We start from the raw sequence: 21,826 nt of genomic DNA on the forward strand, positions 1-21,826 counted from the left end.
TAGGTTAGAAAGCTTTGGATTTATCCTAGTTATGAATCTGATTATCAAGCCTATGTAGGTAGGGATTACTGACCTTATGGACCAAAGTACAGTTATAACCAAAGTCTAGTGTGTATATTCATAATGTAAACCACTAATTCCAGACATTATACCGAGTAAACTATTAACACCAGGTCTATACCTATACCAAGCTCACGCATACATGTAGCTTGTGGCCCAATCCCTCACAGGGACTTACTAGCAAATCCAAGTTGGTTATTGCCGCCGTGGAAGACTACGAACTGCGCCTTCAGGAAGATATCCCCATAAATAGAAAACGGGAAACCTGCCGCCGAAGCCTGTATACCGCCGAAACACGTCGTCGCATTCTCGAACGAGTCACCGTCCACGGGTGCGTAGTTGATGAAGTCGCCGGGGATCACGGCCTGGTGACTCCCGATTATCGCCGTGTAATCCGGCAACGAGGCGGAACACGGGAAGACATACCCCCCTGCTCCCCTTACGTCGTTGACAGCTCCCTGCACCTGCGAGTAATACGCGTCTGCAATCTCTTGCGGGAGAAGCAAGAGGGTAGTGCCTGTATCTGCGATGGCCTGGTGCGGCGCAGATACAGCACTCGAGCCGGCGATCGAGTACCCATCCGAAACAAACTGCCAGAAGCCGGAGGACGTATTAACGGGTACGTATGTGATTTGTCCCGTAAACTCGGTGGCATCGATGAAGCCAAAATTGTAGTTGCCCGCTGTGACCTGTCAGTAGACTATCCGCATAATAATAAGCACTGGTTCGTGATGGGCTTACGCTCTGCTTTCTTCAGATTAGCTGTGAATAGAGGAGATGCGAGATCTGGTATCGCGTTCTCGAAGAAAGTCTTCTGCCGGGTAGGTTTAACCGTGTTTATAGAACCGAACGCCAATCCTAGAAGCCCGTCTGTATCAGATCGTTGCGTAAACGCCACCGAGACGTTACGAGCAGACTCCACTGCTTGCTTCTGAACCGTAACTCTACCGACTGAGACCTTATCCAAGTAGACATTACCGCTGGAGCTGCTGCCATCGCCGTAGCTAATACTCCATGATTCCCCCGTTAGCAGCTGGGCCGTCGAGCTCTTCTCAATATCCCACTAGAGTAAAGGAGGTTAGTAACGTTTGGCCCAGGGAGTCAATAAATACATACGGCGTCTTGGCCCATAACTTGAATCCCCGGCGTCTCGGAACTAAATACCCACAGATCGGACGAGCCTGTGTCAAAGTCCAGATTCAAAGTCTGCGGCGGAGTACCGATCTCTACCGGGCATAAATACTCGGAATCGAACATCTGCGGAACCGCTGCTACCTCGCCTAGAAACAGATAAGCCAAGGCAGTAAAAGCAAGGGGAATGGTTATACCTTGAGGATCAGCAGTCGTGTTATTCCCAGCCCCGGCCCCGGCCCCAGCTCCAGCGTTCCCCAATAAACCAAGCTCCTTCAATATCTCCTCTATGGTGGAAAGCAAATCATCAGAAATCGCAGCGCCGTATTTCGAATACGCCCTCGCGATAGCCATAGACCCACCCCCCTTCTGCACGCCGTAGAATTTCTTATTCGGGACCTGACTGATCTTAAACGTCATGCCCCCAAGAGTCGTCACCTCAAACAAGGGATCCATCATTCCACGCTTCTGCACGGGACCAGCCGACGCCAAGTCACGGCAGCAGAAAACGTACGCCGCCAAGGCAGCGGCGGTATTCGTAACCTTCATAATAACAGTATCGTCGATCTTATTACCTAACCTAGCAAAAAGGAACGACTCGGAGAAAAAAGAAAAGAGAAAGAACCAAGCTCTCAGAGAATAGAACACGACCGCTCAGCTAGAGCAGACTCGAACAGATTACAGAAATCCCGAACCGGCGAGGCAGAAACCAAGAAGAAAAAGAACGAGTAGGCGAGAGAAGACGAATACTGTCAAAAGAGCGGCATAAAAACGGAAAAGAGAAGAATAGAAAAGCAGATTTCGAAGAAGAAAAAAAACTAGACAGACAATTACTCAAACCTACCGCACCCGGTTTCACACCACGCCCACCGGCGTAGCCATCCCGAGCGCGAATGCGTGAACGGGGGTTAACCCAACCCCGATCGGTAGCCTATGTATCGCGAGGGATGATTGATACGCCCAGGGGCCAGCCAGTCGTTACGTTACAGACTCCCCATACATATCGAATATCGAATATCGAGAGAGAGAGAGAGAGGAAGAGAAAGAGGAAGAGAAGCGTTCGCACCTTGTCGGGCGATCATTCATGCCTTGCCTGTTACGGACGGGTTTAATGCTTAAACGAGATGATCAAACGTGTAAGTAATCAAGCAATATTCGCCGAATATTGCCGGCTCTTATGCGGGATAAGACAGAAATAACAGTCATGGTTCCGAAGCTTGTCGAGGACTCAATATATATATATATATATATATAGGGATAAATACCTACACACTCGGGATACCTACCGTACCCCATCAAATAACTGTCAAACTCGTCGTCGCAGAGGTGAGGTGAGGTTGAGATGAGGCGAAATCGCTAAAGATAAATAAAAAGTAAGCGTCCGTGCGGCTATTGCTAATGCTTAAATTTCAAAGGGTAAAAAGGGGCTGAGTGAAGCAAACGCCCAGTTTCAAATGTCCACGTCCACGTGAAATGCTACGTCGGATATAACTCCCTAGGTTACCTACCTAACATAATACATACCAAAGTACCTAATATACGATATCCATTCGCGATGAGTTAACCTAGGTATCTCATGAGCCTCATCTTTAGTATCCTAGGCATATAGTTACATATACTTAAGACTATATGTACACGTCGTATAGACCGTATGTACCGAGTAATAATACAAATCTGCATCTATATGCCACCGCCCGCTCGAGCATCGCAAGGAATGAAATGCATTGCATTATATGTAATAAATATGCATTTCGGAGCCTGACCTGTACATTGTGATTGACCACCCTCGCCCTCCCTTTTCGCCCTAAACGCCTACGCACTATTAGACCTGTACTAGAAAACAAAAGAGGCGCTCATCTAGTCTGTCTAGTCAGAGCCGACCAGTACCGTACCACTCCCACACCATAATGACAGCCCAATATTAATGAACGTTTAAAGTTACAAGTATTTTCTTCTCTCTGTCGGCCAAATCTCCCCTAGTGGTCATGTCCATGTCCGTGATTGCTATCCTCGTTGTGATCGTGAGATACCGAGTGACTAGACCTGCGGCTCGATCCTGCCTTAGAGCCGGTTCGGGAAGGCAGCGGACAGCAACCTTGGCCCACGCAATCATCTACACATTCTAGAAGACACACATCGGGTGGGTAGCGTGGCGAGGCTTGTCCGTCAAGCGTCATAGAGCCGTCGTCGATGGGAATGCAGTCTTGATCCAGACAGAACTCGGGTTGGATGGTGGCGCTATGGATGCCATAGGCATGAAGGCATTTCCGTGCTTGTTTAGCGAGCTTCATGTACTTCTCTCCCCCTTCACTCGTGATGGGGAACGCGACCTGCACGTGCAGCGACGCGATCACCTTTGTGTCGGAAAGTTGCCAGATGTGGACGTGATGGCAGCTAATTACGCCTGGTAGAGCCTGGATGTCCTCTTTAATGTCCTGGAGATCGATGTGATCTGGCGTAGCCTGTAGCAGCACCTGGGCCGTCGCTTTCGTCAAAGGAATTGCCGATTTAAGAATGATGAGCGTAATAAATAATGACACAGCCGGATCAGCATAGTATCGTCCCGACCAATCAGTTAGCCAGATAATCAAAGCGGTAGCAATGACGCCAACGTTTCCCAGAGCATCGCCCAAGACATGGAGGACCATAGCGTTCATGCCCATGTCGGCGTGGTTGTGGCCATGACCGTGTCCCTTCTTCGACTTGGACGCCGGCCTGTTATGATGGTGGTCCAAGTGCGTCCCTGAGTCACGTCTAGCACGGTGATGATGATGAGAACTTCTCGACCGGCTTGAGTAACCCTTGTGGGCGGACGCCTTATCTGCCACACGCTCGTTCGCTACCAGGGGTGTGGTCTCGTCAATAGCAGATTCCTCACAAACAGGAGAATCCGCATAATCATCGTCGATAGAACTCTCATCAGTCTCCTCGTTACGGCTAGATCGGCTATGTTCGATGATGTCCTGTCTAAAGCTGGCCGGATGAATGCTGAAGTCATCAATACTAGCTAAGCGACTATGCTTAAGGCTACCTGCGCGTCGACGCTCTCTTCCCCTAGGAATGGAGCTCCGACTGGCGCCTCGTTCGTGGTGGTCCGCCTTTCCTAGCTGCTCGAATTGGATGTGACGAACGGTCTCTGGCGAGGCGTTCGCAGCACGGGCTCTTGCTACCGCAACTTCGGGCAGAATATCTCCCACCGGGGCGTTCTCGTCTGCCAATGCCTCTGTAGCGGTTACTCTACCCTCCTCGGCGGCTATAATGCTATCGTGCTTGTGAACATGTTCGTGTCCATGCTCGTGCTCATCATCGTGGGAATGGTCGCCATGATCGTGTCCGTGTCCTCCCAGAACCAAAAACCCGACTAGATTCGAAGCCAGCCCGCAGCAGCCCACGATAAGAATGAGTTTCGGGTTCGAGACTTCCTGAGGCTCGATGAACCGAGTTAACGCTTCGAGAATGATAGAGACGCAAAGGGCGATTAGGAAAACAGCGTTGAAAGCAGCACCGAGGATTTCGGCGCGAACCCAGCCGTAAGAAAATTTGTTGGTAGTTTCTCTCTTGGCGACAGTTACGGCCCACAGACCAATAATCAGCGAGATGATATCGTTCAGCATGTGGAACGCGTCTGCCATCAAAGCCAAGGAATGGACCATAAAACCCGATATCAACTCCACGAGAAAGAAGACGACATCAATAGCCAGCATGATGCTGATCCGGGTAGTTTTCGACCAAGCCATCGCGTCGGTTTTGGCGCTGGACTAATCGATAGATGTTTGTCGAAGAATGCGACGGAGCCGGAGCTCGTTCACTTCTTGTCCTGTGGTTATGTATGACAGAAGAAGAGGAAAAAAGATTAGTGGCGATAGCCCGGAACTGCGGGTTCGCTTAGACAATCTAGGAATCTAGAAAGCTAGAAATCTAGAAACCTAGGCCGGCCCAGCGTTGGTTGGTGTGATAAAATAGAAAGTTAAGTGTGTAATTAAACAGGTAGGTATTAGACACTAATTGTTGTAGCCATACGACCGTCGGCACCTTGGTAGGTATTTATTGTCTGATTGCCTGCCGACAGGGCGACGAAAATTGCCGGTTCGAAACAGACGAAACAAATGAGGATTTTCTGAGACGTAAAAGTGGAAGAATTGGGGGGCCTCTTCTGGTTCTTCTATGTAAAAAACGCAAGGGGACTTTCTTGTGGAGCCTAACGGGAGATCAAAGATCCATAACTACATGCAGATATGCAGACATGCAGACGCAGCGGGACCTAGTCAAAACGCAAGCTCGGAGAGGAGCACTGCTCGGAAATCGCAAATGGTGGGGATGTTGTTATCAGATGAAGCACAGACCTGACAGACGCGGTAGACGCAGCTAAAACCGAATGATGTTTGTCCTGGGTGGGATTGGCCTTCCGAGGAAAGAGGGAACTTCTACATAAGGGACTGATAGCGCTATGTATTATGTCATACATAGAGGTTTGCCGCTTGTTCTATCTGATTGAATCAGAGCATCTCATTGGCCTGCTTTATATGGAAAGTATCGAAATCTTTTATGGCAGCAGCGAAGTACTATGTAGGTAGGTACCTATGTATAACCGAATAACCGGGGTTTCCGTTAAAATCGGGCTGACCGGATGGCACATAGGCGGTAGGTTATGCACCTAGGATGCACCTAGGAAACCTTATGATGTCGTAACATTAAACATTGAAGAAACATCAACCGATTCTGCATACCCCTATATAGGTAAGTATATATCCGACCCATTATCAAACGACTTCGACAATTCTTCGTGTGCTGGAATGCGCACCTCAATTATAATTCTCGGTAAGCAATCTTCGGATTGTGTTTATTCCCCAATATTCGGGACCCATTCCGAACAATGTCGCCCTTTTCGCAAACGACCCTGATGATAATACAATAATAATAACATCAATGCCATATCTTCCCTTGAACGGACAGGCGGGTCGAAGGCCAAAGAAGTCGGTAGCATATTTTCTAACTAGGGGTAAATAATCGCCCTTCTCTTATAAAGCCTCTTTACTCAGCATACTTACAACCGCCACCAACAGTCCCTTTCAATGTCCCTTGTGACTAAAAATCTACGACTGAGCCCAGTTCTCAAACGCTCGAGCATCGAAATAAATGCATTCACGGAATATTAAATCTAAATCTAGTAACCACCCAAAACTCACGCACGGAGTCTGCGTAGCACGGCCCACCAACATTACCGTTTGACCTGAAGTTTTGACAGCAGTGACGTAACTTACTTTTCTGGCCCTCCCTAAATTAGAGTCTTTTAGGGAAATGGGATACTTTGCATCGTGGTTTTAGCTTCTCCCTACCCATACAGCAACCCATCACTAACCGCCAACTAATTCTTCGACGCTTTAAAAGAACCCTTCTCATTCCGCGAGAAACTCTAAACTACAATTCGCCCCACTGTAGCTACGAGAGTCTACGGCTATACATACCTACTAACAGTATTCTTTGTTGTAGATGTCTTATCTAGAATCCTAACACTTCGGCTATGTGTTATGACGACCCTTGGCGGTCTTTAAGGTGCTATCTAAGATTCAAGTCTCCTCTAAGCTGGCTGAGTAATGTCCGAAGTAGAGCTGTGAGGTTTCTCAACATCTTCTACAACATTTTGCCTTGTTACCTTACCAAAATATAATATTACAGTAACAATCGTCACCCTGTCTACGACATTTGAGGCATTCAGTCACAAATGGCCGAAAAATGACATTACATCCCTAGGTTCAGTATTAAAACCACCCATAGATCCCATAGATATAGTCACGTGCTGTTATCCGTATAGCAGACGCTCAGAGATACAATTAGTCTCACTGACTTGATAGTTAAAGGAATAACTACCATCGTATCATTAGTATATTCTCACCCCGGCATTTTTTTTTGACTTATTTAGCTGAGAGGACTCACTTTCTACCACCGAATCATTCGTGGCTTAGGAGTTATTTAATAAGTCCTTGTTGGCCTGGCTCTTCCGAATATTGTCTCATTATCATAAAACATCTTGCCTTTCTTCTTCTTCTTCCTCCTCCTCTTCATCCATTCGAGCATCTATATGAGTAAATGGAGTACTCGCTGCCGAGAGCATATAGCTTTTTGGTGTATCATCTTAGATGCTGGTATGCTGGATTCCATACAGATAATAACACGAAACTTGCTAGCAGATTTGTTAACATAATATCTAATATACTATTAACACCAGTTACGAGGTGAATGAAGAAGCATGGAAAGAATTTCGTTGGTCCACAAGAAACTTAATCCCGATTGAAAAAGCCAGTGGATATACGTACTAAATATATCATTTGTTCTGGATGTCCCATCCAAGATCCTAACAACATTTCAGATCTTAAGACCTCGAATTATATATCAATAGAAGTAGAATGAAAAAAAACGAGGTAATAAAGAAGGCTAGAGCCACTCGTTGACGGCTTTCTCGGAGACTCGTGATAGCATTCCTAACATTTAGCAACCTTCCTACCCCTGACAAGATATATGACCGGAATTGGTCGGCTCGGGTCAAACCATATACTAGCTCAAATGCATGTAAAATGTGTTGAAATTGGGTATAAAGACAAGCATTTAGAAATCGGGGGCAATGTGAATGGAAAGGTAAAGTCATCACCAGTAACTTTGAAAGTAGTTACCTTAACAGTTTTACCACTGAGCTAACAAATTAGACAATCGTTTTTGTTCGTCAGAGATACGAACGGCCTGAGGGAAATATTCTATCCGACGAACACGCAATCGTAGCAGGGCGATAGCAAGTAAGTAGGTACCTGGCAACACATTATGCTCAATTCTCGCGACATCGTTGACAAGACGACAAAATACTTCGAAATGTCCAAGCAGTGAAAGCAAGAAATGTTATAGTCCAGCACAGAAAGGGGCGGGCAGACGTTTCCTACCCTCTCTACCAGTATAGACAGGGTATACTTACCCTTCACGACCGCCGTCCCTACCATGCTCTACTTGGCTCCTCTCTCCGTCTACCCATCGTGAAGGGGATACGACGACGACCCTGCCATTAATACTACCCAGAATGTCAACGCCACCCAGTAAGCATTCTCAATCCGCAAATCCCTGCGTTAGTCCCCCCCAAACCGGTTGCAAGACGGCTTCCCCTCAGCCGTGGGTTAGTCTCCGGACGTAGCATGGGAGGCATCACACGAATCGAGCATCCTGGCCTATAGATGCGGAACATTGCCTCGCAGACAGACACCATCCTCCGCCTGAGACAGGATTTCCTGAAAACCTAGACGTTAGGGAGTTGCGAGCGGGCTTCTTCGGGGATAGGGGGCGAGATGTGGTAATCGAGCTTGCTTAAAGGCGTCTGGTAAGAATGATGGATACGGTCACAGGACACCGAAGCCGAATTACAAGCACGGTAGCCTCAGTAACATATATTTTCCCTGCGGGTATATCAATGGCAATGCTTCTGTCTTCGATTGGAGTTGGAGTGGTCTCCTTGCCTGCGGCCTAGTCTGTCGATCTCAACGGCCACCTAGGGGGCTCAATGATTTGCCACCATTACCTCACTATATTATGTATGTATAATTACGTGTATTTATATGCTCTCCAGGCGAGCTAGCCGCGCTCGTGCTTAGTTATTGGGCTGGACAGTAGTTTGTGTGAAAACTTGATTAAAACCTATGATTAACTTTTGAGACAAATGAATATAGGTTACGACTCTAGCGGCAATGGTTCAAGGATATATTACTGTATTGGTCTATAAACCTAACTTAAGATCCGGGGGTATTCAACTGCAGGGCTACCGCACCTATGCGCCAACCGTGACCACCTGTTGTCGTAGCATCTCTATCGCCACTTAGAGGCGGGGGGGGGGCAGACGGACGAAGTAAGTGGCTATTCCTGAGCAGCGGTCACAATGTAGGTGTCATCCTGGGCCCTGGCTGCGGGAGGAACGGGACGTAACAATTCATCTTCGCGCGAAATGGTATCTACTGCCAAGCGTGTGGTGCATGTCGGTAGTGTACGTCCATTGTTACAATACTCCCACTCGTGAGAAGCAAGTTGGATACGGATGACCTAAAGGTATTTTTAAACTTACAAGAGAGGACCGATCTGCAGGCCGCCGTAGGGTACTCTGAAGAATGTCGGTATGAGAGAGGGAGGACTAGAAGAAACGTAGTATACGTGGGTCAACCAACTAGCTACCTGCCTCTATAGGTTCGTACCTACATTGATGGGATCCAGCGACGCAAGGCCGAAATATAAATGAACCTTAGGTTACTATTATATGGTCGAGCCGCGGATAAGTTGTCTATGCGGGGGGGAGTATTTACCAACTTCCGGCTATTGTTGAGTAGGTACTGCGGATCTAAGCGAAAGCGTGTGCAGTCGAGACTGATAGTGAAAGAGGGGTCGTTCATCCCAGCAGAACGGTTTATCAGGAAAGGGGAGGGCATTAGTAAAGAGATCGTGTGTTATATTATATTTATTCCCTGGGATCTTGCGGGTTTCTTAGTGCTCCTAAGCGAAAACACACGTTAGCTACCTACTTCATCTACGTCTCTTGTTTAACCAGGGACCATTTCTCGCGTAACCCTAATAGTTATGTTTCTAGAAGCTCGCTGGCACGAGTATACAACCCTACTCCATCGAGGGCCGTTCATCTGGAGTCATGGGAAGGAATTTGTGACCGACGGCTAGACGTGCCTGATTGCGAAACTAACTCACCGCGTGATAGGTTTTCCACCTCGGGAGTTGTAAGGAAAGACCAATCTCGCAAAGCTGATGTGCGCAGCGCGAAGATTTATGATTTGGTCATTCAAAGTAGTGTAACCTCCCTAAACTATCCGAAGCCGTGGGGGTTTCTTATGGGAGCTACTTATTACTTAAGTAGTACGCGACATATGTTATGGCGTGTCTATAGCAATCGAAAAGCCGAAGAGGATAGCTAAGAACTGCAGTTGGGGAGCATCAGCTGCCGGCGTGCATATCGGAGTATACTAACTATAGATAAAACGACACACCACGAGGGATTCCAAGGTAATAGAAGTCGGTTCGAACCCGTCATATAATGCGCGGCCTTGGATCAACGCTTGTTGATATCTTCAGAAGCGACAAACTCCGGACAAAGCCGTCAGGCTTGAGGATGCGTACTAGCCAGTAGACAGCCAAGGGTTTCCAACAAGTGAATAGCCGGAACTTAAATCTCGTTGTAATATTCTGACTGCGTAATAAGGACTACCGTAAGTGATAACATAGACGGCGTTCTAATATAACCTAGGAATGTGTGCTCGAGGGCTACCCTCGCAAGGCCGAACGGGTTATCTGGTCCGCGCCAAGGCAATAATGATATGATGCACTCCGGAGTGCATTTATGGCTATCAAAAGTGTTCCCACATGTGCATATCCCATTCTAGATGGAAGCCTCTTCATCGGAATGTTGAATGGCCCTCCTGATTGAATCCGTATCGACGAGTCCTAAGAGCTGTACTAAGAGCCATAGGACGTTGGGATAAGATTGATAAGCACCACGTGCGTAAGAAGGTCAAGGCGTAACTGGATACTTGGATCCGAATTACGGACGGCACAATGCTGCATGAGAACCGAGTTGCATTAGTCGGTCAGCTAACCGCTAAGTTGAAGCAACAGAAGAATAGCGTGACATCCAAGTCTCCGAATATCTAGCGAGGCCATATATGGTAGGAGTGTTGCCCTTCTCTTCAGCCACAATATGTAGGCTGCAGGCGAAATAGATTAACTAGCAGGCCACGGATAAAACTTCCGAGCCAATCCGGACACGACTTGATAACCATTCACACAGCTAGCGAGTGTGATTTTACTAGATGAAAAAGCAAAATACCGAGATGAGATCAATAAACCGGTCGAACATGCCGAAATGATCATAATCGGCCTTATGGTCTACGACGGGAGTGACTTGGTCCTCTCAGAGTTTTGTCAGCGAGCCTCGTTCACAGGAGATCAGTTCCTATCAAGCTCGGCTATCTTCTGAAGAGGCTCGAGAGGATGGAACAGTGGTACGGGACGGCAGGTTGATCAGCTCCACCCCATGTTCTCCTGCACGTCGAGGTGAGTCGCGCCTGGTTCGTGGTCATGACGGCCCACTATGCGATCGAGAACCGCAACGACTAAACTCGTTTCTAGAACGCATCTGTGCATCTGCCTGCCTTGTTTCATATATATGCCGAAGCCAAGTCGATCAAAGCAACGGTGCTAATGCGAATATGACGGCTCATATGAAAGCGAGAGGGTTGCTAAGACTACAAAGATAATGAGCCTCATCTCGGCTTGCTTTGACTTTTATGGTGTACAGGCGTTACTATCGAAGCTTCGGCTTGGTATGTTACCTAAGCTGACAATCTTACTATCCAACTACTACCTATTAGCGATATAGGAAGCTTTTCAAACTTTGTGAGTACGGTAGGTCTCACCATAGCAACTAAAAAATAAATTGAGCTGGTTCGATTCTGATGCTTCTCTACGGATTTAAGTATCTTGCGCCTACGGTAGAGCTGAGCAAAAACAGTAGTGTATGCTGACAAAATGCTAACCTAGTGAGATAAAGCGGAATAGGGCCGGAGTGGAGAAGGATCTTAAGGGGCGCACGACCCTAAGGACCGTCTAGAACTAGTGTGGGTCAGACGGCCCGCCGAGGAGAGTCGGGTTCGAGCTTCGTAGCCCCAAGGCGGATCTCGGCACGGGTTGCGTCATCGAAACGTATAGCAATTAGTCAATCCTTCAAGATAGACTCTGTAACGTGCCTGTCGAAAGGTTAGTCAGATATACGATATCTAGGTGAAAAGGAAATATTGAAAAAATAGTGTCGTTAAAGATAGGCCAAGGTGCGTGCCAAGGGTACAAAATTTGAGCGTCCGGGAACTCGGGTAAAGTATGTTACCCCCGGATATTCCCACCTACCATGGGGTTTTAAGTCATGCGGGTTGGGCTGTCAGAGTAGCTAAGACTTAGACTTATCGATCGGACTTCCAGAAGAAGACTTGATCAACCTCGGGTTCGACAAGGAATCACCGTTGTACACCTAGGTGAAGAATTATTAGATTAATTTATCTGCGTCTAAGAAAGTATGCGGAAGGTCATGGATAGATACATAGTAGGTCATCCATAATGCTGGGCCACTTGTCTCGGAAATCGGAAGTACTTTACTCATCTTTGCAGATGCGAGGACCTAACTGGACCGAATCGATCGGTATGGTTGAAATAATTTCGGCTGCAAACAATTGAATTTTGCTTCTGAATCCGAAGAAGATCCAGGTTGAAGAGCTTGGTATGCTACATAGTATACCGAGACCCAACCAAGGTAAGGTGCTTCACGTGGAAACGGATCCTGTCTTGCAGGGTTTACTCATATAACCTAGTACATAGCGTACGTTTGAAAGACGCCATTCTAGCATACTGCAAGCATGGATATGGATAGGTCAGGGCAGGGGGGCTTCGATCCAGATTAGGATAACGAAATGTATAGACTTGACTCGTCGTCTTGAGAGTTGAAAGATAGAAAGATATTGTGCAGTTGCAAAAATAAGGTAAGACGTTACTATTGGTCAATTGGTCAATTGGCGTTTCCTTCCTTCCAGGTAGCCTTTCCCAATTGGAGTACTTCCGGGCCGTGAACCCGAATGCGTTAACTGGGTCCCGTAAGGTTCAATAGTTGTGGGTCTTTCCCACTTAGTGGAAAGAGCTAACTACCTATCGAACCAGCAAACTGCCACTGGTAAAACCACCTCAAACTTTTCCTAACAGAGGAATCCCGTCTCCAATTCAAATTCAAAATGCATGATCACCTACATATGTTAGGTACATGCATAGGTACACATTGATGTGCACATTGATGTACCTATAAACATAGGTACGCTACCGGATCTTCGACGCATTCACTAGTCTACATATGCGATGGCCGATAATACTGGGTCTTCAGACTCCTTGACTACCTACTTAGGAAACCATCATTCTCAACTCAGCGCCGCTCTGGCCTACGAGTATAGGACCTGGGGGGTCTTCATAAGATTGCATTATGCTTTTCCTCACCGTTAACACGTAGCCAAGATCCATATAGATCCATACCGTTCAAGCCCGGACCAACGGAAAGTGGATTCTGGCCCAATATTCACATTATCTAGCCCTTCTGTATACATTGAGCCTCCTAGTCGCTCTTGGAATCTCTTATGGATGTATCGGTTTATCGGTTATTGACTAGCTGAACCAGTTAAGGATAGAACGGCCGGCTGCGTATGTAGACGCCAACGCCTTACTTGAGAAGGACTTGCAGTGTAGATCAGCACCCCGAGGCTCAGGGTGATCCGATTCGCCCTATACTCCGTACGACTCCCTCCGCCGGCCTTGTAGGCGGCCAAGTCTCTTAGGTGGCTGGGCCATGAGTGAGGTAACGCTTCAACCACCCATCCGGTTCGCCTAGGAATCGTTGCAATGACTGGCGAATATATGTTGTGTAATAGAGGGGGGTTACGACTTATAAACTCGCAGGGTTTGTGGGCCTCCTCCTAATCTATAACCACTCTACCGTGATATACACTAGCTAATCATAGTCGCAGTCATTCTTCCGCTTTGAGGAAAAGAGAGTATATAACTAGGAGCTGTTTGTCTGTGGCTATCTCTCCACCCTTTCTTTTTCAGTTCGTCATCCGCTGCTAGGATCTTGGCTCGCTTGACCGCCTTGTCCGACATACCACCCCTTGCCCCCGTGCTCCACGTCCGAATGGATAAGGCCTCCCCGTAGCGGCCCCCCACTCTATTTGCGCGACACCAACGTGGTTGCGTGGGCGTGCTTTTTGTTTCGTCTTCTCTCAAGTACCCTGAAACAACGCTCCTCCGGTCCGTTCCTGCCGGTGTGGGTATTTCCTAGTTAGGACCAGCAATATAGTGTCCCTCGTAGACGGACTTGTCAAGTGACAATGGTTGCACTAAAAGCAACCCAGAGATCACGTCGACTCCAGGACGTACACTCTATCTCCACTCCTCACTTCTCGGCGGCATTGCGGCATATGCCATTGATCGAAACTATTAAATCCATTGATAACATGTCGATCCTTCGACGGCCTGCTCGACTTGCGAGCGGTGGCCCTGGGACGTCCGCTATGGGAAATACCGCATTGTCCTCCTGGTCGGTATTCTCGTGTATAGTACCATTCGAATTCTATTACCCCTGCCTTCGTATATACTGAAGGTCCCATCGTATACTTTGATAGATAGCTGCCATCGTCTCGGCCGTGACGTCGTATTGCCTCCTCCCATTGATACATAAGTAAGATCTCCTCGATCTTGGCGTTCGGTCCTGAAGCTGTACTTGACTCATATAACCTTTGAGATCCCCCTTATACTCGTAGGGAAAAGGTTACCTTGGGACCGGGTTCGTCGACGGACTTCGCTTCGCCTTACAGGGCTTTTTCTTGACCAATATCCCCGCGTCTGCGCGACGTATTTGCAAACTCTCAACTCATTATTAACTAATCTTAATAACGTTCGAAGACATCAAGGCTCGCTGTAGATCACGTGCGACTATTTTCCTGGAAGAACCAGCTATAATAAGAGACATATTCAGCCATTATTCGAATATGGAGCATATTGAAGACGCGCAGTTCTATGGGGTAGACCCCAACGCATCGCCGTACGAGAGTGTCGGAAGCAATACGACACCAGATACGGAATTCTCTCCTCCCGGAAGTCCATTTCCAAAAGTTGCCACCTCTAAGGATTGTCGGTTGCTAGCGAGGCAGAAGCTAGCCCAACTGAGCCTCGAGGAGAAGGTATATAATTAGAGAAATCCGATGCTGACATATTGCTAACTTGTCGAGGTATCGCTACTTACTGCTGCGGACTTCTGGCGGACGAAATCGATACTGTCTAAAGGCATCCCAGCCATCAAGACGAGTGATGGCCCTAATGGCGCTCGGGGAGGCATCTTTGTTGGGGGTACCAAGGTTAGTCAAAGATCTCGAGGTTATAAGGCCTTGCTAATAATCGGCCTTGCTCAGGCAGCCTTGTTCCCGTGCGGTATCTCGCTTGCAGCTACTTGGAACAAAGATCTGCTATACACTGTTGGTCAGCACTTAGCCAATGAGGTCAGGGCCAGGTCGGCCAATGTGCTCCTTGCTCCCACAGTCTGCATGCATCGTCATCCTCTCGGCGGCCGAAATTTCGAGTCTTTCTCGGAAGATCCGCTCCTCACCGGCAAGCTCGCCTCGAGGTATATACAGGGGCTGCAGTCCAAAGGAGTTGCCGCGACCATTAAGCGTTCGCTACCATCTACCTGCTAGCATTCGGAACTTCAACTGATAATCGAACAGATTTCGTAGCAAACGAACAGGAAACTCATCGGCTTACCATCGATTCGGTGATGATGGAACGTCCGTTGAGAGAGCTGTATCTTCGGCCGTTCGAGATAGCTGTACGAGAAGCAAATCCCTGGGCCGTCATGTCTGCGTATAACCTAATCAACGGCACTCACGCCGACATGAACAACCACACGCTCAAAGATATACTGCGAGGAGAATGGGGCTATGACGGGTAAGTCTAATTTCTATCCAAGCTAAGATCGGTGGCTGATGTTTGGGATTCTTAGAACCGTCATGTCCGACTGGGGCGGTGTCAATTCGACTGTTGAGTCGATAAAGGCAGGGTGTGATATAGAATTCCCCTTTTCGTCTAAGTGGCGCTTCGACAAGGTCTTGGAAGCCATCGATGATGGTCAACTTACGATTGACGATGTAAATGTCGCCGCAGAAAACGTATTGACCCTTGTCGAACGCACCAAGGGAGATGATATGTCGGCAGAAGAAGCCGAGCGTGAAGACGACAGAGAAGATACGAGGATGTTGATCCGTGGAGCGGGAGCGGAGGGTCTAACTCTGTTGAAAAACGAAGGGCAAATCCTACCACTCAACCCTAGAACCACCAAAGTTGCGGTCATCGGTCCGAACGCCAACCGGGCCATCGCCGGCGGTGGAGGTAGCGCTAGTCTTAACCCTTATTACAACACTCTTCCGCTCGATAGCATTATAGCAGCAGCACAACAGGAAGTCGTATATGCCCAAGGATGTCACATTCATAAGTGGCTTCCGGTCGCGTCGCCTTTCTGTACCGACAAGTCGGGCAAGCCGGGCGTGACTCTTGACTGGTTTAGCGGAGATCAATTCCAAGGCAACGTAATCGTCACACAGAGAAGGACGAATACCGATCTTTTCCTATGGGACTCCGCACCATTGGCCCAGCTCGGTCCCGAGTGGTCAGCTATAGCAACGACTTATATAACACCGACCACTACCGGAAAGCACACGATCAGTTTTATGAGTGTCGGTCCTGGAAGGCTGTACGTAGATGGAAAGTTGGCTCTCGACCTCTGGAACTGGACGGAAGAAGGTGAGGCGATGTTTGACGGCTCTATCGATTATATGGTCGACGTTGATATGCAAGCTGGAAGACCAGTACAGCTGCGAGTGGAGATGACAAACGAGCTTCGACCAATCGCCAAGCAGAAGATTTTCAACATGACACATAAATACGGAGGTTGCCGCCTCGGCTTCAAAGAGGAAGATCAGGTCGACTATCTTCAGCAAGCTGTAGACGCAGCAAGAGAAGCAGATGTTGCCATCGTTATTGTTGGGCTCGATGCCGAATGGGAATCCGAGGGATATGACCGAAAGACAATGGACCTTCCTTCCGACGGGAGCCAAGATCGGTTGATCGAGGCCGTCGTAAAGGCTAATCCGCGAACGGTTGTAGTCAACCAATCCGGCTCACCGGTAACCATGCCATGGGCGGACCAAGTACCGACCATCATTCAGGCTTGGTATCAGGGTCAAGAAGCTGGCAACGCGTTAGCCGATGTCTTATTCGGGCGACGGAACCCCAGCGGCAAACTCCCAGTAAGTTATGCAGTCCCCAATAACCCATCGATTTTGTCGGCTAATTATAACAGACAACCTTTCCTCGGCGGCTCGAAGACACTCCCGCGTACCACAACTGGCCCGGCGAGAACTCACGTGTTCTATACGGTGAAGGCTTGTACATCGGATATAGGCACTACGATCGGACGAGCATCGCACCCTTGTTCCCGTTCGGTCACGGCCTCTCATATACGACGTTCGAGTATGGCCGGCCGTCCCTCAGCCGGAGGACTCTGACAGAGTCGGCGCCAATCCACCTAATCATGGCGATCACTAACACGGGAAGCATAGCTGGCTCGGAGACGATCCAGATATATGTCAGAGACGACAAGTCGAGGCTACCTCGCCCCGAGAAAGAATTAGTAGCATTCGAGAAGGTATCGCTCCAGCCAGAGGAAACCAAGCATATCATCATCCCGCTGGATAAGTACGCGGTTGGATATTATGACGACTCGGTTCCGGCATGGATCGCGGAGGAGGGCACATTTAAAGTGCTGATAGGGGCGTCGGCGACTGATATCAGGTGAGCATCCCCCCACCCCTCGCTTAGCGATCTCCCCCCTACGACCTACTTATCTCGTCGACCCTTATTGACAATCACTAATCGGTTCCGTCTATAGGCATTCGATTCCTTTTGATGTTAAAGAATCGTTCACTTGGACATTTTAATTCTATACCCTCTTTAGGTATTGGCAACATTACCCACTCGGCCTATTCAGGCTTATGTAACTTATTTTGGTTCACTCTTTACGCGCGTAGCAAGGGCGCTATGATGCTGCGCATACGGGCCTTTGCTGGATGCATTTGATATCCCTATACTGCGATTGGGTATGGAAATAATGGCGTATTCCCCGGACTTTATGAGATTCCCGCCTGGGGTGCTCTGATCAGAAGAGCGCTCCCAGGCATGCCGACATGAGAGATATCGGATTATACTGGTTCACTCTTTAACTACAAGGTTATAAACTGAACAAGTAGTTGTACACGAATATACTTGCTTCTCTACGGAGAGGATATTGGGTTTTAATCTCTTGTTTTATCGCTTAAACTTGGTATATCGTGAGCCATTAAACACTTAACCTAGGTAGAGTTTTGGTGTCGTAAATATTGCCACATATTCATATACTGGAGAAGAGGCAAATTACATACATTAGGTAGTTAGGGCCAACATGCCTTTAAACGGTATCCGAGCTAGATTTAGATCTGGTTCGTGCGAAAGAAGGGGGGGCGCATGGGCGCACGGGCGCAGTACCTAACTGGCAGACTGGCAGTCTCCACATAAAAAATAAAGTTATAGCGTATCATTTTAAGGTAACACCAAGGGTCCATCTTTCCACTACTGTACGATTTGGCGACGCTCCACGTTCTTAGAGACGTTAATACCTTATTACATCTTTTCTAGCAGTCGGCCACTTAGTCTACAATTTTAGAACATGGCCCAAAGCGCCCTTAATTAATATTATTATTTGCCTACCTCGGAAGATCTAGCTTAGAGATTCATACGAAATACGAAAGGAGCTAACAAGCTGTGATCCCCACGGACCAGTATACAGCTAACTAACTGTACAGCTACGTACCCGCCTATGGCTACCAATGTCGATCGCAATGGTGCCGCCTTATAGCAACGGCTACGGCAACGGCTACGGCTACCCGTCGTCTTCCCTACCTCTACCTACATCTTCCTCCTATGATTACGACTACAGGAATAACAACGAGCCCCAATCCATCTGCGACGAGATACTTGCTTGTTTCGGAGTTATGCTGGGGCAACTCTGGGGATACATAAATGGACGGGGCCGACAAGTAGCTTGGAGCTGGACTATGAAGGTAGCACATCAAATCGGAAAGAATATGACCCGACAACGTCTCTTGAGCTTCCCGCATCTGCTCGTGGCTCTCTGGATACTCGTTTTGCTATGGGGGGAACGCTGGGTGTTCGCAAGTCGAATACGGAGTTGCGACTGGGACCATTGGGAAGATTGGGTAAGTTCGAGATGCTGAGAAGCCTCAGGGGCTCTTCATATTGGTCTAGAAGCACAAAACAAAATCATTGACATATTGTAATTTTATAGCCAGCTGGAACAATCCCGCATCGATTAATATTCGTCGCCGATCCCCAAATTATCGATCCTCACTCCTACCCCGGTCGCCCGTGGCCCCTCAGCCCCATCACCATGGCCATAACCGATAATTACATGCGGCAATCATATATACAATTACAGAAGCAATTACATCCAGACACTGTCGTCTTTCTGGGAGACCTTTTTGACGGCGGAAGAGAGTGGAAGACGAGAAACGGGAACTTCGAAGATCCGGAATGGGCAAAAGAGCACCGACCGGCCGAAGAGAGAAAATATTTGAAGGAATGGCATAGAAAATACGGCGACGATTACTGGCTTCGGGAGTATGCGAGGTTCGGCAACATATTCTACGACAACTGGAATCTGGGGGGTGTTTCCCCCGGCCCTGGACAGCGGGGACGAAAACTCATCTCGAGCTTACCGGGGAATCACGACTTAGGTTTCGGGGCTGAGGTGAAGGTTCCCGCGAGGCATCGATTTAATGCATATTTCGGAGAGACGAACAGGGTTGATGTCATCGGAAACCACACCTTTGTATCCGTGGACACACTGTCGCTAAGTGCTGGTACCTCGAGCATGAAAGGCCAGGTCGATCTACAGCCTATCTACGGCCCAGTCCAGCAATTTTTAAAAGAAGTTCAGGCAACGAAGCGAAGGGCTGTTCAGAAGGAGCTGCGGTTTTGGAGGGGTGAAGTAGAGGAGCTGGCTTTTGAGCACAAAGTCGAAGATATCGAAACAGCAGATTATAGCAACTTACCGACCATAGATCCAGGAAAGGGTGCACCCGATCTCCCGACCGTCCTCTTGACGCACGTACCTCTATACCGAGATCCAGGAACACCCTGCGGTCCGATGAGAGAGCACTGGCCTCCGGCAAAACCGCCTAAAGACCAGACAGGGCCCGTAATCCCGGATCACCGAAATGCCATTAGCGTCTCGGGCGGTTACCAATACCAGAATGTACTAAATCCGGAAGATTCCGAAAGGCTGATCAAGGACATCGGCAACGTAATACATGCCTTTTCCGGAGATGACCATGATTACTGCGACGTGGTGCACGCGCCGGAGCAGGGAAACGTCCGCGAGATCACGGTCAAGAGTTTCAACATGGCCATGGGGGTGCCGACGCCGGGTTTCCAGATGGTTTCTATGTACAACCCCATCGATGACAAGGGAAACCCTCTCCCAGGCTCCCCGAAGACTACACTGCAAACTCATCTCTGCCTACTCCCACAACAGATCTCGACATATATGACGTACACTGCCCTTGGCGTGATAACCGTACTAATACTTGTAGCGCGCGCCTTCTTAGTCCCCGTCCTCAATCTCCAGCCGTTCGCCCTAGAACCTGTCCAACACCCGTCATCAGCACTACTCCCGATATTCAAAGCCAAGACCGAAGGTGACGACAGGTTCGCTTCCGACATGACGCCAACTTCATCAAGGACATCCTCGTCAAAATTCCCCTCGGCTCGCGTGTCGTCCACAAGACCACGCGGCCAATCTATAACTAATGGGTTGGGGTCACAAGCACGCGCTGCCTCACCCAATACTAAAGCGAAAGCTAATTCCGGGAAATGGGGATGGGGTCAGAATAAGGGCCCTCGCATAGAAATTAGGAGGGACGCTTATTACGACGATAAGGAACGTAGCAGCGACACGTGGAAACCGGCGTCGCGGTCACGAAACACGCTAGGGGTCGTTGGTAGGGAGATATGGACGACGACCTGGCGCGTGGTGTGGATGGCGCTACTATTTTACACGTACCTCACGTATAAAGGGTAAGGTTGAGTGAGTGATGGAATTGTGTTCATACTGTGTTTAATGGCTGCAATACCTAGGCATATGTATAACTTCACGGACGTCCCACCTTTCCCCTGCGTTTAGGTTCTCATTCTTTTACCTATACTTCTTTGGAAAGGAAAAGACAAGGGAGGAAGGGAAGGAGGGAATACATGGGAAATGGGAGATAGGGGATAGGGAGTAGGGGAACCAATTCATTTATGGCTAGCGAGCGAGAAAAGGAATACGCTTTGGTAGGAGGGCTTGTTATGCTAATGGCTAATCGAAGGAAATTCTCTTCGTAGCGGAACTGGGGCTGCGAATATGGAACGCCGTAGGGATAAAGACGGGGATATGTAGATGGATGGGTATTGTATCTGTTGGCCGAGCAAGCGTAAGGAGTAAGTAACAAGAGAGCGAAATTGGGGTGCGTTGTTGGCCCTAGAGCTAGCCGTCCCCAGGTATTGATATAATGGGACGGCTGGGGGCGCGTTGTATAATATTAAGGTGCATACATACAGGTACACGGGTATAGCAGCACATGTCTTGTTCTTCGTGTCTGATAAATGTTACTTTAGACGGGAATATTTGGTATAAATACGATGGACACTGCTAGGCTAGAAGTTAAGTCAAGTCAAGCTTGGGACAGGAGAAAGATCAGCTTCCTCCCTCGGCTTACCGAAAAGCTATACGGCGCCGTACCTTATTCCCTATGCTATGCTATTCCCAAGCGAAGCAAGGAGGCAGCCAACCCATCCCCTATTAAGGAGAGGCTGCCAACTCCAAGAATAGGGGAATCTCACTACCACCTATCGACGACAGCACACGCTCAAAATTTAC

At 48.4% G+C, this 21,826-nt stretch overlaps 4 protein-coding genes across 4 annotated transcripts; 2 read left to right on the forward strand and 2 right to left on the reverse strand.

Moving 5' to 3' along the window:
* Window positions 1-224: 224 nt before the first annotated feature.
* On the reverse strand, window positions 225-1,647 carry F4813DRAFT_380756 (eukaryotic aspartyl protease; the record flags this gene model as incomplete). Its single annotated transcript, XM_049245595.1, has 4 exons — window positions 225-742; window positions 802-1,123; window positions 1,177-1,340; window positions 1,389-1,647. The coding sequence occupies 4 exons, from the start codon at window positions 1,645-1,647 to the stop codon at window positions 225-227; spliced, it is 1,263 nt and encodes a 420-aa protein (XP_049099600.1).
* A 922-nt stretch (window positions 1,648-2,569) lies between these two features.
* F4813DRAFT_70573 (cation efflux protein) lies at window positions 2,570-5,190 on the reverse strand. The gene has a single exon (XM_049248794.1). It carries the CDS (start codon window positions 4,926-4,928, stop codon window positions 3,168-3,170), a length of 1,761 nt encoding a protein of 586 aa, XP_049099601.1. The 5' UTR covers window positions 4,929-5,190; the 3' UTR covers window positions 2,570-3,167.
* Window positions 5,191-14,792: 9,602 nt separating this feature from the next.
* F4813DRAFT_396158 (glycoside hydrolase family 3 protein) lies at window positions 14,793-18,333 on the forward strand (the record flags this gene model as incomplete). Its single annotated transcript, XM_049247795.1, has 7 exons — window positions 14,793-14,984; window positions 15,033-15,158; window positions 15,213-15,471; window positions 15,525-15,744; window positions 15,800-17,102; window positions 17,156-17,646; window positions 17,744-18,333. 7 exons carry the CDS (start codon window positions 14,793-14,795, stop codon window positions 17,790-17,792), a joined length of 2,640 nt encoding a protein of 879 aa, XP_049099602.1. The 3' UTR covers window positions 17,793-18,333.
* Window position 18,334: 1 nt separating this feature from the next.
* F4813DRAFT_70692 (uncharacterized protein) lies at window positions 18,335-21,289 on the forward strand. Its single transcript, XM_049248797.1, has 2 exons — window positions 18,335-19,106; window positions 19,196-21,289. The coding sequence occupies exons 1-2, from the start codon at window positions 18,717-18,719 to the stop codon at window positions 20,987-20,989; spliced, it is 2,184 nt and encodes a 727-aa protein (XP_049099603.1). The 5' UTR covers window positions 18,335-18,716; the 3' UTR covers window positions 20,990-21,289.
* Window positions 21,290-21,826: the final 537 nt, after the last annotated feature.

This window comes from Daldinia decipiens (assembly GCF_022478715.1).
Source record: "Daldinia decipiens strain CBS 113046 unplaced genomic scaffold F4813scaffold_16, whole genome shotgun sequence".
In the NCBI taxonomy this organism is placed as follows: domain Eukaryota; kingdom Fungi; phylum Ascomycota; class Sordariomycetes; order Xylariales; family Hypoxylaceae; genus Daldinia; species Daldinia decipiens.

Coding starts and splice junctions, on each gene's coding strand:
- F4813DRAFT_70573 (XM_049248794.1), bottom strand. CDS start 4,928: ATGGCTTGGTCGAAAACTACCCGGATCAGCATCATGCTGGCTATTGAT.
- F4813DRAFT_70692 (XM_049248797.1), top strand. CDS start 18,717: ATGTCGATCGCAATGGTGCCGCCTTATAGCAACGGCTACGGCAACGGC. Junction 19,107..19,195: donor GGGACCATTGGGAAGATTGG/GTAAGTTCGAGA, acceptor GTAATTTTATAG/CCAGCTGGAACAATCCCGCA.